Genomic DNA, 14,359 nt, shown 5'->3' on the forward strand with positions numbered 1-14,359 from the left:
AATCTGTGCACAGAGGCAAAACTGGGCAGGCCATGAAAAATTGAATTCCCTTCTTACTACAAGCAGTAGCCTTATGGGGCAGCGTTCAGGCACACAGAGGGGGATTGTAAAGGACAGAAAAGCATTCAATTCTTATTCGGTCCTGGGAGGTTGCAAACCAACATCTGTCACCAGAATTGAGATCAAGAAGGATTTCATGTTTTCTTAAAGAAATTGGTAAAAAGAAAAAAATTACTAAAAGACCATTGCAGGGGGGCAAAAGTTACTCTTATTATTCCCTGGATCACACTGCCATTTCCTTGGCCTCACATAGCGCAAAACCTTTATTTCCAAGACTAAGCAGTTGCCGGCCAATTACACCACCCCTTCTGACTTCAGCTATATGCCATTAGTGGGATAATTGCCTGGTGTTAGCATTATACGTGTGAGCAACTCTCTTAGCAGTGTGGCAATCTCCTCCCCAGTCAGTTCTATAGATTGTGTCAAAGTGCTCCTTGCCCACTTTGGCGCTGAGCTATTCACGGCTGACGAGTCCCGCTGAGACTAAAACGTATAGCTCATCATCTTCAGCGCGGCAGTCAATTTCTGCATCTTCTTTGGGGGTATTAATGGACCAAATGTTGTTCCTCACGTGGCTTGTTCTTGTGTTTGGCTATTAGCATCTCTGTTGCTAAATCATTCATTGCATAACACAGGCTCCTATGAGGTTCAACAGCAAAAGAATGCACCTGTCTTGCTGGCCTTGGCTTATCGGCTGAGTTATGCCCCGTGGGGGCCAGAGGCATGCTGCATAGTTGGAGAAAGCCTGTTGCAAACAAACAAAACCATGTGCAGCCCTGGGAGTCCGTGAAGTCTATTATTAACATTCCCCAAACCTCCTCCGTAGCCTGGAATCTCATATCTCAATCGCTGGGGTTAAGAAACAGAGAGACAATAGCTGCAGGTATTCTGAAGCAATCCAAGTGCAAAGGCAAAAACCTAACCAGCATTTGTTCAGGTCACGCTGGATGCTAACACCCTGCAGGTGAAATGCCAGGGCTTGCCCTTATAAAAAAATGCTTCCTTCTTGTGCCTAAAGGATTACATCCACCCGCTGCCTGTCTGGTATTTAGACAGTCACCGTCTTACAATGTGCATGTTTGTACCTAACACCATGATGTCAAGATGGGTCCTGTGGACATTATTACAATACAGATACATAATAAAGTGCTCCTGTGTACCTGGGCACACAAAGGAGGGGGAACAGCACACCCATCTGTGACTGTGCCCATCAGGTGATAATGCATCTATATTTGCACCCACTAATTATCTGTTTACTATGCACTGTTAATATAATACAGAGCTGAGTTTCTACTAATGCAGGAAGGAAAACACTCATACACATCCTACACAGCTCTGATAAGCAAATCAAAATCTTTTGTCATGGGGCCGCACTGTATCTAATTCTATCCCTTTCTTTTCAAGCGAAAGAACACTCTCATAAAGGCTGGAAGGGTTATAGGACAAAACCTACTTCTTGACCACTGAACATTTCAGGGAGAAGATAACAAACACTAAAAGAGTTGCAATCTGAATCTGCTGGTTGACCCTTCCCCTGCTCAGACACTTCCCTGGCTCTGGGAAATGCCATTCCCCAAATCTCCAAGAAAACATTTCTTCACTGGGGGTCATTTGCTTTTCCTACAGTCTCACAGGGTGCCTCCTGCTATGGCTGCACCAATGGTCAGTGGCTCCCTAGCTTCAGACTTTGCTCCAGGCTCCCCTTGAAATGCCCACGAATGGTAGAGTTGACTAGATTTGAATGAACCCCTTTCAATGGAAACAGAACTGGGCTGGACCTTGCTGCAGTTGCAAATGGAACTGTTCTTCTTCGTGTGTCTCTATATCACATTTGACCATTTTATTACACATCCTTGTGCTTGTTTATTGTACATGGTGAGGTCTTTCACTGTATATGGGCCTCCAAGCAGTGGGCATCGCAGCAGGTGCTGCATAGCCTGAAGCTCTGTGCCACAGTCACACGTGGTTGAACCAATGGCACAGCCCCACTTCTTCATTAGTTCCTTGGACCATCCAACTCCGGTGTGCAGGCAGTTGAGACATCTCCACCTTTGCCATGGGTCATAAGCCCCTGGTGGTAAGGACTCGGCCATTGGAATGCCCTTTTATTTGCTGTCAGGTATTGTCTTGAGTTTCTCATTCCACATCAGTAGTCATTGGGTGTGCCATTGAGAGGTTGGGTGCTGGTGAGGAAGCTCCCATGTGATTTCAGATGTTAGCATGTCTCACATCTGCAGTTTGCCTCGATCATTCTATCCTGCTGGCCACTGGTTTTTTGATGTCAGGCGGAGCAATGCCAGCCAGCAGGTACACACTGTTTAGACTGTTAGGCTTCAGATATCCTGTGATGCATCAGCAGCTATCATTCAGGATGGGGTCAAGGTGCTTAGCACGTACAGATCTCTCCCATACAGGACATGCATGCTCGGCTGAGAAGAAGATGAGAGGCAGAGCAGCGGTTTGGATGTTCGAGGGGCTAGCTCCCCATTTTGCGTTGGCGAGCTCGTACAGAATGCTGTTCCGAGTGCTCACCTTTGCTTTTGTCTACATGGTGTGTTCTTTGTATGACAGGGTATGACAGAGGGTGACTCCAACGTAAACTGGGTTTGGGGTCCTGGACCATGTAAAGCTGAGCTGGCGATTGGCCTCATTGAAATGTTTGAGAGATCTTTGAGGTCTAAAATCAGTCTTGTCTGTTGTTCTGGTAGCTAAACTTTTTTGTTTGCTTTGGAGGTGGGGAGGGGTTGTGCTTCAAGCTAGAAGAAAAAACAACACAGTTCCAGCAAAGGAGCTAACTTAGCAGCCTTGCCATCCCAGTAGACTCTAGGGCAGAGCACAAATCTCCAGGACTACACGATCTGCTAACATTTCCAACCAAAGGGGATGGGTAAAACTCTACACAAACATCCTAAGCAAACCCTGGGGCTTTGTGAATGCACATCATTGATAGTGCTTCTATCACAGAGGCTGAAATCTATCCCTGTGCTGAGTGGCGCTACGAAGCTCAAAGCACTAGATGGGTCTTAAGCTCCCAAAACAGGGAATAGCCCCTTCTCAAAGTGGGGGGGAGGTTGGTATCTGGAACCTTACACTGAGCCACTGGCTGCTATATCTGCACAAACCCAAGCTATACATCCCTGCTGGGGATGTATCAAGTGGATACTAAAGCAGGAGGTCTTTGGATCTCAGTGCATAGTGAACCCTGTGATGTGCTACTCCAGCTTCCTCTTCAAACTGCCTTGGCTCTAGCTGTCAAAAGCCCCGCCGCTGCTTCGCTATAGAGACTAATAAGTTTCAATGCAACCCAGGGAACAGAGTTTGGTTCAGTCAGATTTACCTGACATCTTGGTCATTGCTTTCTTTGCTGGGAGGAATAATGGACCGTTGTGAGACAGATGGATTCCAAAGGGTTTCACCCCTCCCCACCCTGAAAAACCTCATTACCTCTTTCAAGGCAACTATTAACCGCTACGGCGTTTGCCCTATTTTCTGACTTGCATTGCTAACAAGCATTAAACCAGAATTCCAGCAAGCGCTTAGCACTTTCTGAATTGCTCCAATTGTGAAGGCACAATGAAGAAAGGAAATGCTGGAGAGCTGGCCTTGCTGACTGCTGAGAAGGATTATTCTCCACTAGAGAAAGAAAATGGAGCGGCATGAGCCCAAGTGAACATGCCCAGCCACTGCAAAATTGGGGCTGGAACCAAGACTGCTGTGCGGGAAATTGGGTGGCACAGAAAAAACGCATTTAGGAAGAGTGACTCACGGTGCTCCAACCAGACAGCTCAGCCTATGCGCAAAAGGCAAAGTTCTTTGCAATTGCTAGAAAATGCAAAGTGTATTATTCTGTGGGGAATCTAATGGCCAGTTGAGCAGCTGTCTTCTTGGTCTGTCCAGCTCCTTCACCAGATAGGCACATGGGCCCCTCACTGTTGTAGGAGATGAAGGGATGGGTTGAATGAAGCACCAGTTATTTTGGGTGCTCTCTCTCAAGCTTCCCTCTCACGCAGGCTATGGATAGAGGTTAAGTGATATGATGGTTTTGTTCTAGCCCACTCCATGCAGCCTCTGTCTACAGAAGGGGAGTCAAAAAATCCCACTAGGGAATTCACTCCATTCCCTTCTCCAAGGAGCAATAGATGCCCACAGCTCAAGTTTTCCTTCAAAACCAAAGGAGGTCACCAGGCACAGCAGCCTCATTCTGCAAGGTCAGCAGAGAGGATTTTCATTTGGTTTTGTTGGTGTTGAGTCATGATAAATTCACGGAAATATTGAAGGCATCCATTCTCCACCGGCCTTGATGGAGAGCACTCATAGCAGCAATGCTATCCTGATTGCACAAAGCTTGATTATGTAATGCTCAGGCTAGGCTAGCCATCAGCATGGATACATCTTCTCTATCTGTGTGGGGTTTTTTTGCCTACACTGTTTCACCTGCAGGCAGAGGAAGATGAGAGCCACCGGGATAGAGCTCTCTTCACAGCATTGAGGGGAGCAGAGTCACTCTGCATTTATGCTCAACCTGACTCACTTGTTTGCTTTTCATTGGAAACTCAAGTCCAAAGGATCCTGCTAGTCAGTGATGAATCAGGCTTTACGTAAACAGTGCAGACCTGGCTGCACTTGGAGACAACGCTCAACCAATTTGCACACAAAACTGACACCCACTGGCTGAGCCTTTCTCAGCTTCAGTTTCTCTACCAGGTGCCCGGTCCTCCAGGAGGAGAGGCCACCGTAACTTATTGCCTGCTTCTGAGGATGCCAGGGGACAATTGGATTTTTCCTTTCTGCAAACAGAGATGGTGGTAGAAGAGCTACAACCACACAAGGTGGTTGTTAGACAAAAGCAGGTGGGATCGGTGTTGGGTAGGTGAAAGAGGGACCATAAGGATGAGGCCTGTCAAGGAGCATGGAGGCACAGACTCAAGGCCAGAGCATGCCTTTGGGACTCCTGGCTTCCACCTCTGGTAGCAAGACCTTCAGCAAGTCAATACATCCCTCTGTGCCTCTGTGTCTCCAGTTGCAAAGCAGTAATGAGGATTCCCTCCTCTCTCCTGCAGGAGCAATGCTGCAAGGATTAATTTAATTAGGTTTGTAAAGCATGTTGATTAAAGGCTCAGATCAAAAGTGCAATAAAGACAAGATTATTACTATCGGAGCCAGTAGCTGCTGGAGAAAGGATTCTTTCCATGCATCCACCCACCAGGAAGTGAAGTCAGACTATTTAGATGGCCATGGATGAATTTAAGTGTCAATGAACTGACCCGTGAAAACTGTGAAGGAAACAAATGCCTGGTGAACTTGAATCAGTGTGTGGGCTGCCACTGAACTTAATATTAATTCTGGGTGGGCAGAGACATGTGTTTCTGCTTCATCCACTGTTGAGCTGCTGCATATGCAGGGTGAGGTTCAGCTGAGATGCCAACCTCCCTGGGGCGGAAGTGCATTTTACTTTGATTGCAAGCAGCTGAGGGCAGGACTGTCCTTTTTGTTCTGCATTTGTCCAGTGCCTAGTGCAACAGGAATCTGGTCCATGACTTGGGCTCCTAGGTACTCTGGCAATACAGATAACAGATCATTTATTATATACAATCAACCTAAAAGCATCCATGGACACTTTCAGAGCATGCTCTGTCATCACCCCTGCAACCACCCCTTCTTCCTATGATCTTTGACGTCAGTGGGGATGGGGCTGCTCTGGGAGAACTGAGGGAAGAACTGGATCATAGCACTGTAATAGATGTACTGACTCTGGAGAGAAGGCCGGCACAGATTTTCCCACCCTTGTGTATTACCTAAGAATAAGCCTGAATAATCTGTACATCAAAAAGGCCATAGGTCCTCCCATGCTTAGCGGCCCATAAGGTTAGCCTGTTTTGGGCACAGTGGTTCCTGTAGACATCAGCACACCAAGGAGTGATGTAGTTATCCTTAGGGGCAACTGCCTTGACCCCCTCAACCTGAATGACCAGATACCCATTTACAGCTCAGTTGGCTGGGGGTTGCGTGTAGCATGAATCCAAAGCTGGGCCCTTAGCGTGGGACTTCCACAGGTGCCTTTCAGATGGGATTTGGATTTCGAAGTCACTGCGGAAAATTCTATCTTTGGTACTTTGGTACTTTCTACAGCCACAGACCCACCCATGTATGTGCTGTACCATGTACATGTACTGTGCAAAACACTATATAAAATATGCTCTATAAAAAGTTCAGTAGAACTAAAAACTCCCATAAAACCACATTCAAAAACATCACTGAGCTAACAACTCGGTGAGGGAAAACATCCTGGTGACATCAAGCCTCGATAATTGTAAATCCAAGAGTAACTCTGATAGGCAGCAACAAAGAAAGACAAGGAAATATTACATGAGACCTCTATGCTGCTCTTATTCATAGAAAATAGAGAGGCAGAAGGAGGGGAGGATGATAATGGTATAGATCTCAGATTTATATAACACCTTCCATGCAGATAGAGGCTAAAGAGTTTTACTCACCAACTGAACAAACTAAATGCATGAGTCATTTCTTCTACCACTTAAATGTTGCTGCACAGGGAGGGAAATGTAACCAACAGTCCAGAGCAAGCTCCTTGACAATGAGGATAACAGTCTTGTCCAACTGTGAGAAATGACAGCAGAAGAACAGATTTTCCAGGACAAGGCACCGGCTGCCATGTTGCAGGAGAGGCCCAAGGCCAATACTTCTCCGGGAGCAACAGGCAGAGGATTACTGCACATCACCGCTTTGTCTGCTAGGACTGTTCTGCTCTCTATGTGAGGGGATTTAGAAGCCACGTTCTTAATTAACAAAACAGAACATAAAGGACTGCTTTTATGCGGAGGGCCCTGAAGGAAGCTCAGGAGGCTAATTTCAGTCAGAGTGGCTTTGTCTGAGTCAATGCTATTTTTCCCCTCCTTTTAAATGTCTTTGTTCTTAAAGGCTCCTTTAAAACAATGCCTCTCCTCTCCTACTGCTTTGGAGGAAAAGTGTAGGGAGTAAGAGGGACAGATGGTTGATCTGGGTTTCCAAAGTTGTGCTGGTCCTGTCAGGCAGCCTTGTGATCTGGAAAGCTGAATTCCTGGAAACCGACTCTTTCTGATCAGGGGCCATTTTTTTAAAGGTGTTTCAGAGACTTAGGAGCCTCAGTCTCATTTAAACTCAGTGAGATGCAGCCACCTCCATCACCATAGGTCCTTTTGAAACTCACCTCATGTGTGCCCTGCCTGGCTGTTACACACAAAATAGTCGAGAGAGCTTGTGATCCTGAGTGGCTTTATTTCTGCTGTCCCACCAGAGACCTCTTAAAAGAAATCCAAATCCTGAGAATCCCCTTCAGGGATCACTGAACCACTAAGTTACTATGAGTCAGTAGTTAACCTTGAAATTCCTGGCCTGCCTAGGGCACACGCCACAAGAAAACTCTGCACTGCAGCCAATGACAATGGCAACCTTACCTAAAAAAGTCCCGATGAATCCCAATGCCAAGAAACTGGAGAGGACAAATAAGGTTCCTATTCCCAGGAGGACCAAGCCCACATAGTAGGAAAAAAGGCAATCCAAATCTTCCAGCTTTGGTTGGCTCTTCATCGCTTGTGTGAAACTGTGGGAAAGAAAACGGGTCTTTAATTGAAGCATCATATTAATAGCTTTATGAGCATCTTTATGGGCGATCTGGGGTTCAGAGGCTGGAACATGAGAAAGGAATTAGGAAGGAAGAGTCAGGATCTGTTTTTATTCTCCAGAGCTAATCTGAGATGATGGCTCCTCAGTTGCTCTGATTATTTCCTGAGAAAAACAAAGTGCCAGGGCAGTGAATGATGCAGTTACTTCTACTTGGAACCCAGGGCATGGGGCTAAAAATATTAAAGTTTCTCCATTGCATGTTTAAAAGCAGTTGTTCCATTCTTCAAAGCAAGAGTTTTATCACACCCAGGCCCTTCTGGCAGCAGCCTTCTGGCAGCAGCCTTGTCCATATAAAGTGCTTGAGGCTGCAAAACCTGAAGCACAGAAGCTGAGTGTTGGGAAAGATCTGCTGGGTTATCTTGTCCCTTTCCCTCTTCCCCCGCACTCTAAACCAAATATTTTTACATGTTGGACACGTGCTCTGGAATGATTCACATCTGAAGCCTGAGAGTAGGAATTTGGGAGGAAGATCAGAACTGATGAGGGAAAAGTACTAGACACACACACTTCAAAATAACTTTGAGCACAGAGAAAGGGTAGCAGGTTTTGCTGATTGGTGCACATTCTTTCTGAAGAAGTCACTGCCATGTGAGACACTTTTTAAAAGGCCTTTAGAACGATCATTGTGAACACTGAAATGTAATTAAATTAAAGTTAAGTAAAGGTTTTTAATAGGCCTCACACATCTTTGGTCCAAACGATAATCGGAATCCCTTAGAAAATGTTCTATCCAGTCTGAGTGGGACTCTAATCTTAATTAAGTTTGTGTATAGCCCCAATTCCCTTGAGTGGATGGAGTCCAATTTTTTTCCCTTGCTCTCTAACATGCTAAGAGCACTGCTACCTTCTGTGATTTTACTTTGAATACTGCAGTGTTTGGTGTGTTCAAAGCCCAGCTCCTGGAGTCACTCAAGTACTGGAGGATCATTTTTTCACTTAAATGAAAGCTGCAGGTTTCTATCCTTTGCACTAGCACAGAAGATAATGGAAATGTAGGTTTCAAAGGCATGGAAAAGGCAGGGTTTCTCAGACTCAGAGGGAAGTAGCGGTACTAGCAGGAGAATGTCGGCAAAATAAATAAAGCCAACATCTCGACCTTGTTTGTGACTTGCTGGGTCAAACAGTTTGCAGGTGCTGGATATGTGGCATGGAAGGGAACAGGTCTAACAGAAGCCAGCACAGGTGGTATGTCTTTACACTCAAGCCCAGGGAAGAGCGTGCATTCAAAATGCCCAACCAAAGTCTATGGAAGAACTCCTACTGACTTCAGCTGCACTGAGAAGTGGCTAGGCAGGTTGAGTCGGCCAGACACGTGGCAACCGTAGTTGGTCCAGGCTGGGGGGGAAGCCAGGGGTGACCCCAGGGGTAGCCAGAGTCAGACCAGGCCAAAGTAGGCAGAACCAGCCCCATGCAAACTGCATGCATTTCAGAGTGAGATGAGGACGCAAAGAGGGGAAAAAACCCATAGCAGAGACCAGCTGCTGCTGTTTCACCTCCCACTCGGACGTCACACACCCTCAACACTGCTTTATCAAAAGGGTACTCAGCATCCGAAAAGGGCCCCCACGAAAGGCTTCAGGACTCTTGTCTCAGGGATGTTTGTAAAGTCTTGTTATGCCAAGGGACAAGGTTTCCGAGTTGAAAAACCCCCATAGGGTTCCTCCTATACAGGAGGCCTCCTTAGCCAGTACAGAGGTGGTGGAAAGGCTCTACAGACCTCGCTCCTGGTTTCCCTGTGTATGGGGTGGCTTGGAGGCAAGGCAGAGGTGCAGCAAAACGTGCTGCACTGAATGCTCTGGGCTCACAGGGAATGGAACCCAGGCTAAAACAGCCCTGTGGCACCTCTGATCTACCCTGCATGGCTTCAGAGTCCAACAAGCCCAGAACGTGCCCAATAGCAGAGAAAGCAGGTCACTGAGAACAAAGCCCAAGTATCTGCTACCAGCATGCAGAGGCTTATTTTGGCATGGTCTTCCCCTCCCTCAGCCTCCTCTTCCAGCCATCCCAGCCTTTGCTTTCATGCCTGGATACTCAGGCAAACATTAATTACCCTAATCAGCATGTCTCATTCGATTCCCCTGGTGTTCAGCTTGCAGCTCGAGGGATGTGTTTGCACTGCGATAATGGCCTGTCTTTCCCTGGAGTCATGTTGTATATCTCCCCAAACAGAATCTCTATTTGCACCATACATGATGAGTGCAGGCGTTTTTCACAATGGGTAAATAAACCCTCTGAGCATTTCCTACCCAGTGCCATGACAATCAACACAGTTTTCAGCAGCTCCAATTATTGCTGTACCTGTAACATAACCTTAGCAGCCACAAGTCAACCTTATCGCACATCACCCTTCTGTAGGTGAGGGATCAGCCAACCCCCCTCAACAAGGAAGAAAGCAAGGCAGTAGGCTGATCATTAAAATGACCCTTTTAACACAGGCCCCGGTATCACATGCTTTGTTATGACTGTTCTGGGCAAGCAGTAGCCTACTGTCATACCATGTCCTAAGAAGAGACACTGCCATGCTCCATCCAAAGCGTTTAAATCCATTCCAAATACAAAGCAGGTGAACCTCAGGCTAGGAATGTCCATCTACATCGGGGATGAACCGCTGTCCTGTTAAGATACCACTGGGCATGCCCCCCTTCACAGAGCACTTCAAAATATGTGTATGGAAACCTAGATGCCCAGATGTCTCCCTATCAATGGTGGACATTTCCAACGTGCCCAACACCATGATGATATCCAGGCATCTACAGCAAGGAGTAGGCAGCCTCTCGTGCGTGCTGACAAAGGAACTCCATTCTCTGTGGTACTGCTGCATCACCTGAAGAAGGCCATTTTGTCACTGCTCCACTTAGCAGCACCTCTTATCAAAGGAAAGCCCCTGCCCATAGATGAGTTTTGCATTGCATCTTGGTGGTGAGGTCTGCATTGACCTTCGTCTCTGCATAGCTCCAAAATATCCACTCCAGGCTCTACCAGCCACACCTGCCTTGGGTGCACCATCACTCAAGAGGTGGTCTCTGGTCTATTCCAGTGGATGTCAAGTGACCATCCACAGACCAAGGGCTTAGAAAGGACTTGCAGATGGTGCACAAGGAGCACTTCAAGCATCTGATTCTCCATTTCTACCTGCTAAATTGTATTTTCCCAAGCCATAACTGTGATGTCAAACAGAGAAACGTGAGTCAAGTATTTAAAGCATCGACATGCATTATCAATAGGCCTCCTCTGCCCCTTCTTGCTGCAGATCCAATGGCCTTCAGGTTACAAGCATCTCCCTGTAGCATATAGGTGGACAGAGGGATGGAGAGGACATGAAACCTCTCAGCCTTTTAAGCCCTGAAAGTCAGAGTTTTGGTCCCCTGGGCATCAGCCGGGGGTGGCTGTCACAAAGGCAAAGGAAGGTGGGAGAAGGGTGATTTGACCGCTTCAAACAGTACGAACCTGAAGGTACAGAACTAAAACCTTAGGAAAGCTTTTTCCAGAACGATGACATTGGCCTGGACAGGCCACACCAAGAATGAACTAACAGTGCTGATCAGCACGTTTCTCCAGGATGTTACACGTGGCCTTTTTTCATTACAACCCAATGCAAGAGGCTTTGTTTTCCTCACATGTTTCTAAAATGGAGATGAGGTCACTATAATGATACACCTGTTGCTGTGCAGGTGATATTAACTTTATGAGCCAAACTAAATGGGCTGGAAATAAAACAACAAAAGTGGAGCGAAACCACCGAGGAAAATAAATAAGACATGAAGGTAGAAATGCGTTTAAAACCTGCCTCTAAAGTGGTATGAAGGCACAGTAATAAAATGAAATTGTATTAGGGCTGACTGGACAGCTAGATTTTTCCTACAGGTTGGAGGAAATAACCCAGGCTAGGTATGGAAGTAGCTAAGAGCATGATTTCCAAGAATGGAAATCAAAATCCAGGTTCCTAAATTACAGGGGTGTAGGTTGCAGCCGTGTTAGTCTAAGGACATAGGCAGACAAGGTTCTTTGGGTGAATCTGATATCTTTTATTAGACCAACTCAAATATTTGAGTTGGTCTAATAAAAGATATCAGATTTACTCAAAGAACTTTGTCTGCCCAGGTTCCTAAATTCACATTCGCGGCATGGAAATTGAGGAGCTGATTTTTTGAAAGAAGGGCTCTCAACACCCCCTGTTGCTCCCACCGGCACCTTGAATTGCAACCAGACACGTTGTGGAAGCCAGCTGAGACTCTGGAGCAGGGCTGCAATGTGATGCTCCAGATGTGGCATTTTGCACCAGCTAAACAAGCAGCTGTGCTTTGCACTGGCCAAAGCTTTAAGACCTGCTTGAGGGTGTAGTAACTTCATGCAGCAGCAGCAGCACTTCTGCCTGCACATTTCCCTGGATCTCATGTGCCTCATCTAGAAGGCCAGGTCACTGAGTGAGAATAACCTCACTTGCTTTATTCCCTGCACACACTGGAGCTGCTAACTCAGAGGCATGACATGGAGAAAGCCCGCTGCAGTAGATTCACAGTCCTGTCGTAGCCAGGATGGTCCAGGGAATATGCGAGAAGCAAGATATTACCAAAGAAACCCTGCTTCTCACATTAAAAAGCCAGTTATGAAAGAACTGGGAATGGGAAGACAGAGTGTAGGTGACAGTCAATCACTAGGGGCTAATTCTATGGGTCTGAGCATGAATTTTAAGGTCTAAAAAAAAGTCTCAGCAGTAGCACAAGTATCACAGTGAAAATTATGCACTTCTTTGGCTGAAGGATTAGGTGCAATAAATGGGGACACTGCTGTAATCATATTACCACCGACAGTCAGTTATTCACAGAGCAAGCCCATTACCCAGGGATAATTGAACTGGGAGCGACTGTTCCTATTGGTCCAAAGGGGCGATTGTGAAAGAACACCCAATAATTCACCAGCAACAAACATTATAACCAGCGGCGTCACAATAAAAGTACTCCGTATTTTTTTTTGAAAAAAAAGGTTTCTTCCTGCCAACATCATCAACAACTGTTATGTCAGTCATTTCCTTCACAGCTTCTTTCACCCATAACGACTTTGCTTTTCCCACAGCATCTGTTTGCATGTTATTTAGGTCAGTGTGTAACCGTTAATATCTTCTCTTCCCAGCTCCACATCCTTGCTGCAATCCTTGCTCCATTTCTAAGACATCTGGCAGGAAAAGGCAGGGACTGGAGAGGGGGAAGGGTTGGTGTGAGACCACATAGATCAACTTTGGGTTTGATTTGAGTTTCTATCAGACCACTCAAAGCATACATCAAGGAGGGGATGAGGTTTGCATTTTTTTTTCAGACCACACTAGAATCGTTGCCTGTTGGCCTTTTCACAGGAAAGGACGTAACACATGCACCTCCTGCCCGAATGCTTATTTGCTTCTTATTTTCAATCTGAGGTTTGCAAAAGCAAGTCTAGAACAGGGATTTGGGGCTGGATCTCTGAGTCTCTCAAACCCATTCAGTGTCCACGAAGCAACACTGATTTCTACCAGCTGAGGATATTGCCACCTGTTATGTCAGGAGCTCCAACCCATGTACTACTGCAGACTGTTTATTTTAGACTTATTATGTGCTGCACTTGCTAGACAAAGACACAAATACCAGTTCTCAAACATGTCGATGAGTAACAAGTAACCTCCTTTCCTGTCCAAAACAGACTGTATCACTGCTGCTGGCGACCCGAGGCAGGCAGCACCTGGGAGATGAATTTGGGTTTCTTCTGAACACGAAGCACTGCTGTTAGGATATGGCAAAGGCCACATCAGAAATATCCTTTGCTTTGGAACACAAAAATTTGTAGTTAAAATGTGAGGTGATTCTCAACACAAATCCCCCTGCCTGGAACCCCATGCTGGATGAAGAAAGACTATCAGACCGGCAGGGTCACCAGCAGCCGGACAACTGACCACTGGGATTTTCAGAGCTGCCTGGTGGATGGGTGGAGATATTGTTCTCATTAAAATGCAAAGGAGTTAATTAAAATGGATGAATGGTCTCAAACCCTTAGGGGTCTTTTGGAAATCTGAGCCCACATTCTACTGTCTCCTATAATTCCTATGAGGAATCATCCAGGAAAAATATTTCTTTGATTTTCAATAGTTTGCTCACCCTGTTTGTTGACAGCCCAGTGCAGAGGGGCAGTCTCACAGCTTTGCTAATCTTTGGTCTCAGGGCTTGCTGATCTTCGGTCGCGCTTCGTATCTCATGCAGTTCAATAACGTCATTCTCCAGGCGCTACTCTAGCAGAAACCTATAAGCATGCTCCCCACCTCTCCCAAGCCCAGCAAGACCATATTTTACATGCAGAAGCAGTAGGGAAGAGAAACCCAGGGAAATAACTGGGACTTGAACATACTCTTTCAAAGAACATTGCCAAATGAAAAAATAAAACCAGATCAGGTGGTAGCATTCAGGAAAGACTGTATCAAGTGCATGCACGGGAACAATGTCAACAATTCATCTATGGCACTGCAAAGTCATCAGCCATAAATTAAAAGGACAATAAGATCAGTTGAATGAGACATTTCTCAGATAATTACCCCAAAGCCTGGAGCAGCCAAACAGTAATAGATCAGATTTTCCTTTTTTTTTTTTTTTTT

General features: G+C 46.1%; 1 protein-coding gene across 1 annotated transcript in view; it reads right to left on the minus strand.

Moving 5' to 3' along the window:
• The window catches only part of PEMT (phosphatidylethanolamine N-methyltransferase), a 98,896-nt gene that overhangs the window by 29,040 nt on the left and 55,497 nt on the right, over positions 1-14,359 (minus strand). Inside the window, exon 4 of the mRNA XM_019512657.1 lies at positions 7,515-7,660. Within this exon, the coding sequence (XP_019368202.1) occupies positions 7,515-7,660 (146 nt within the window). The remainder of the gene's footprint in view (positions 1-7,514; positions 7,661-14,359) is intronic.

This window comes from Gavialis gangeticus, unplaced genomic scaffold (genome assembly GCF_001723915.1).
Source record: "Gavialis gangeticus isolate Ggan-Ray unplaced genomic scaffold, GavGan_comp1, whole genome shotgun sequence".
Classification (NCBI taxonomy): Eukaryota; Metazoa; Chordata; order Crocodylia; family Gavialidae; genus Gavialis; species Gavialis gangeticus.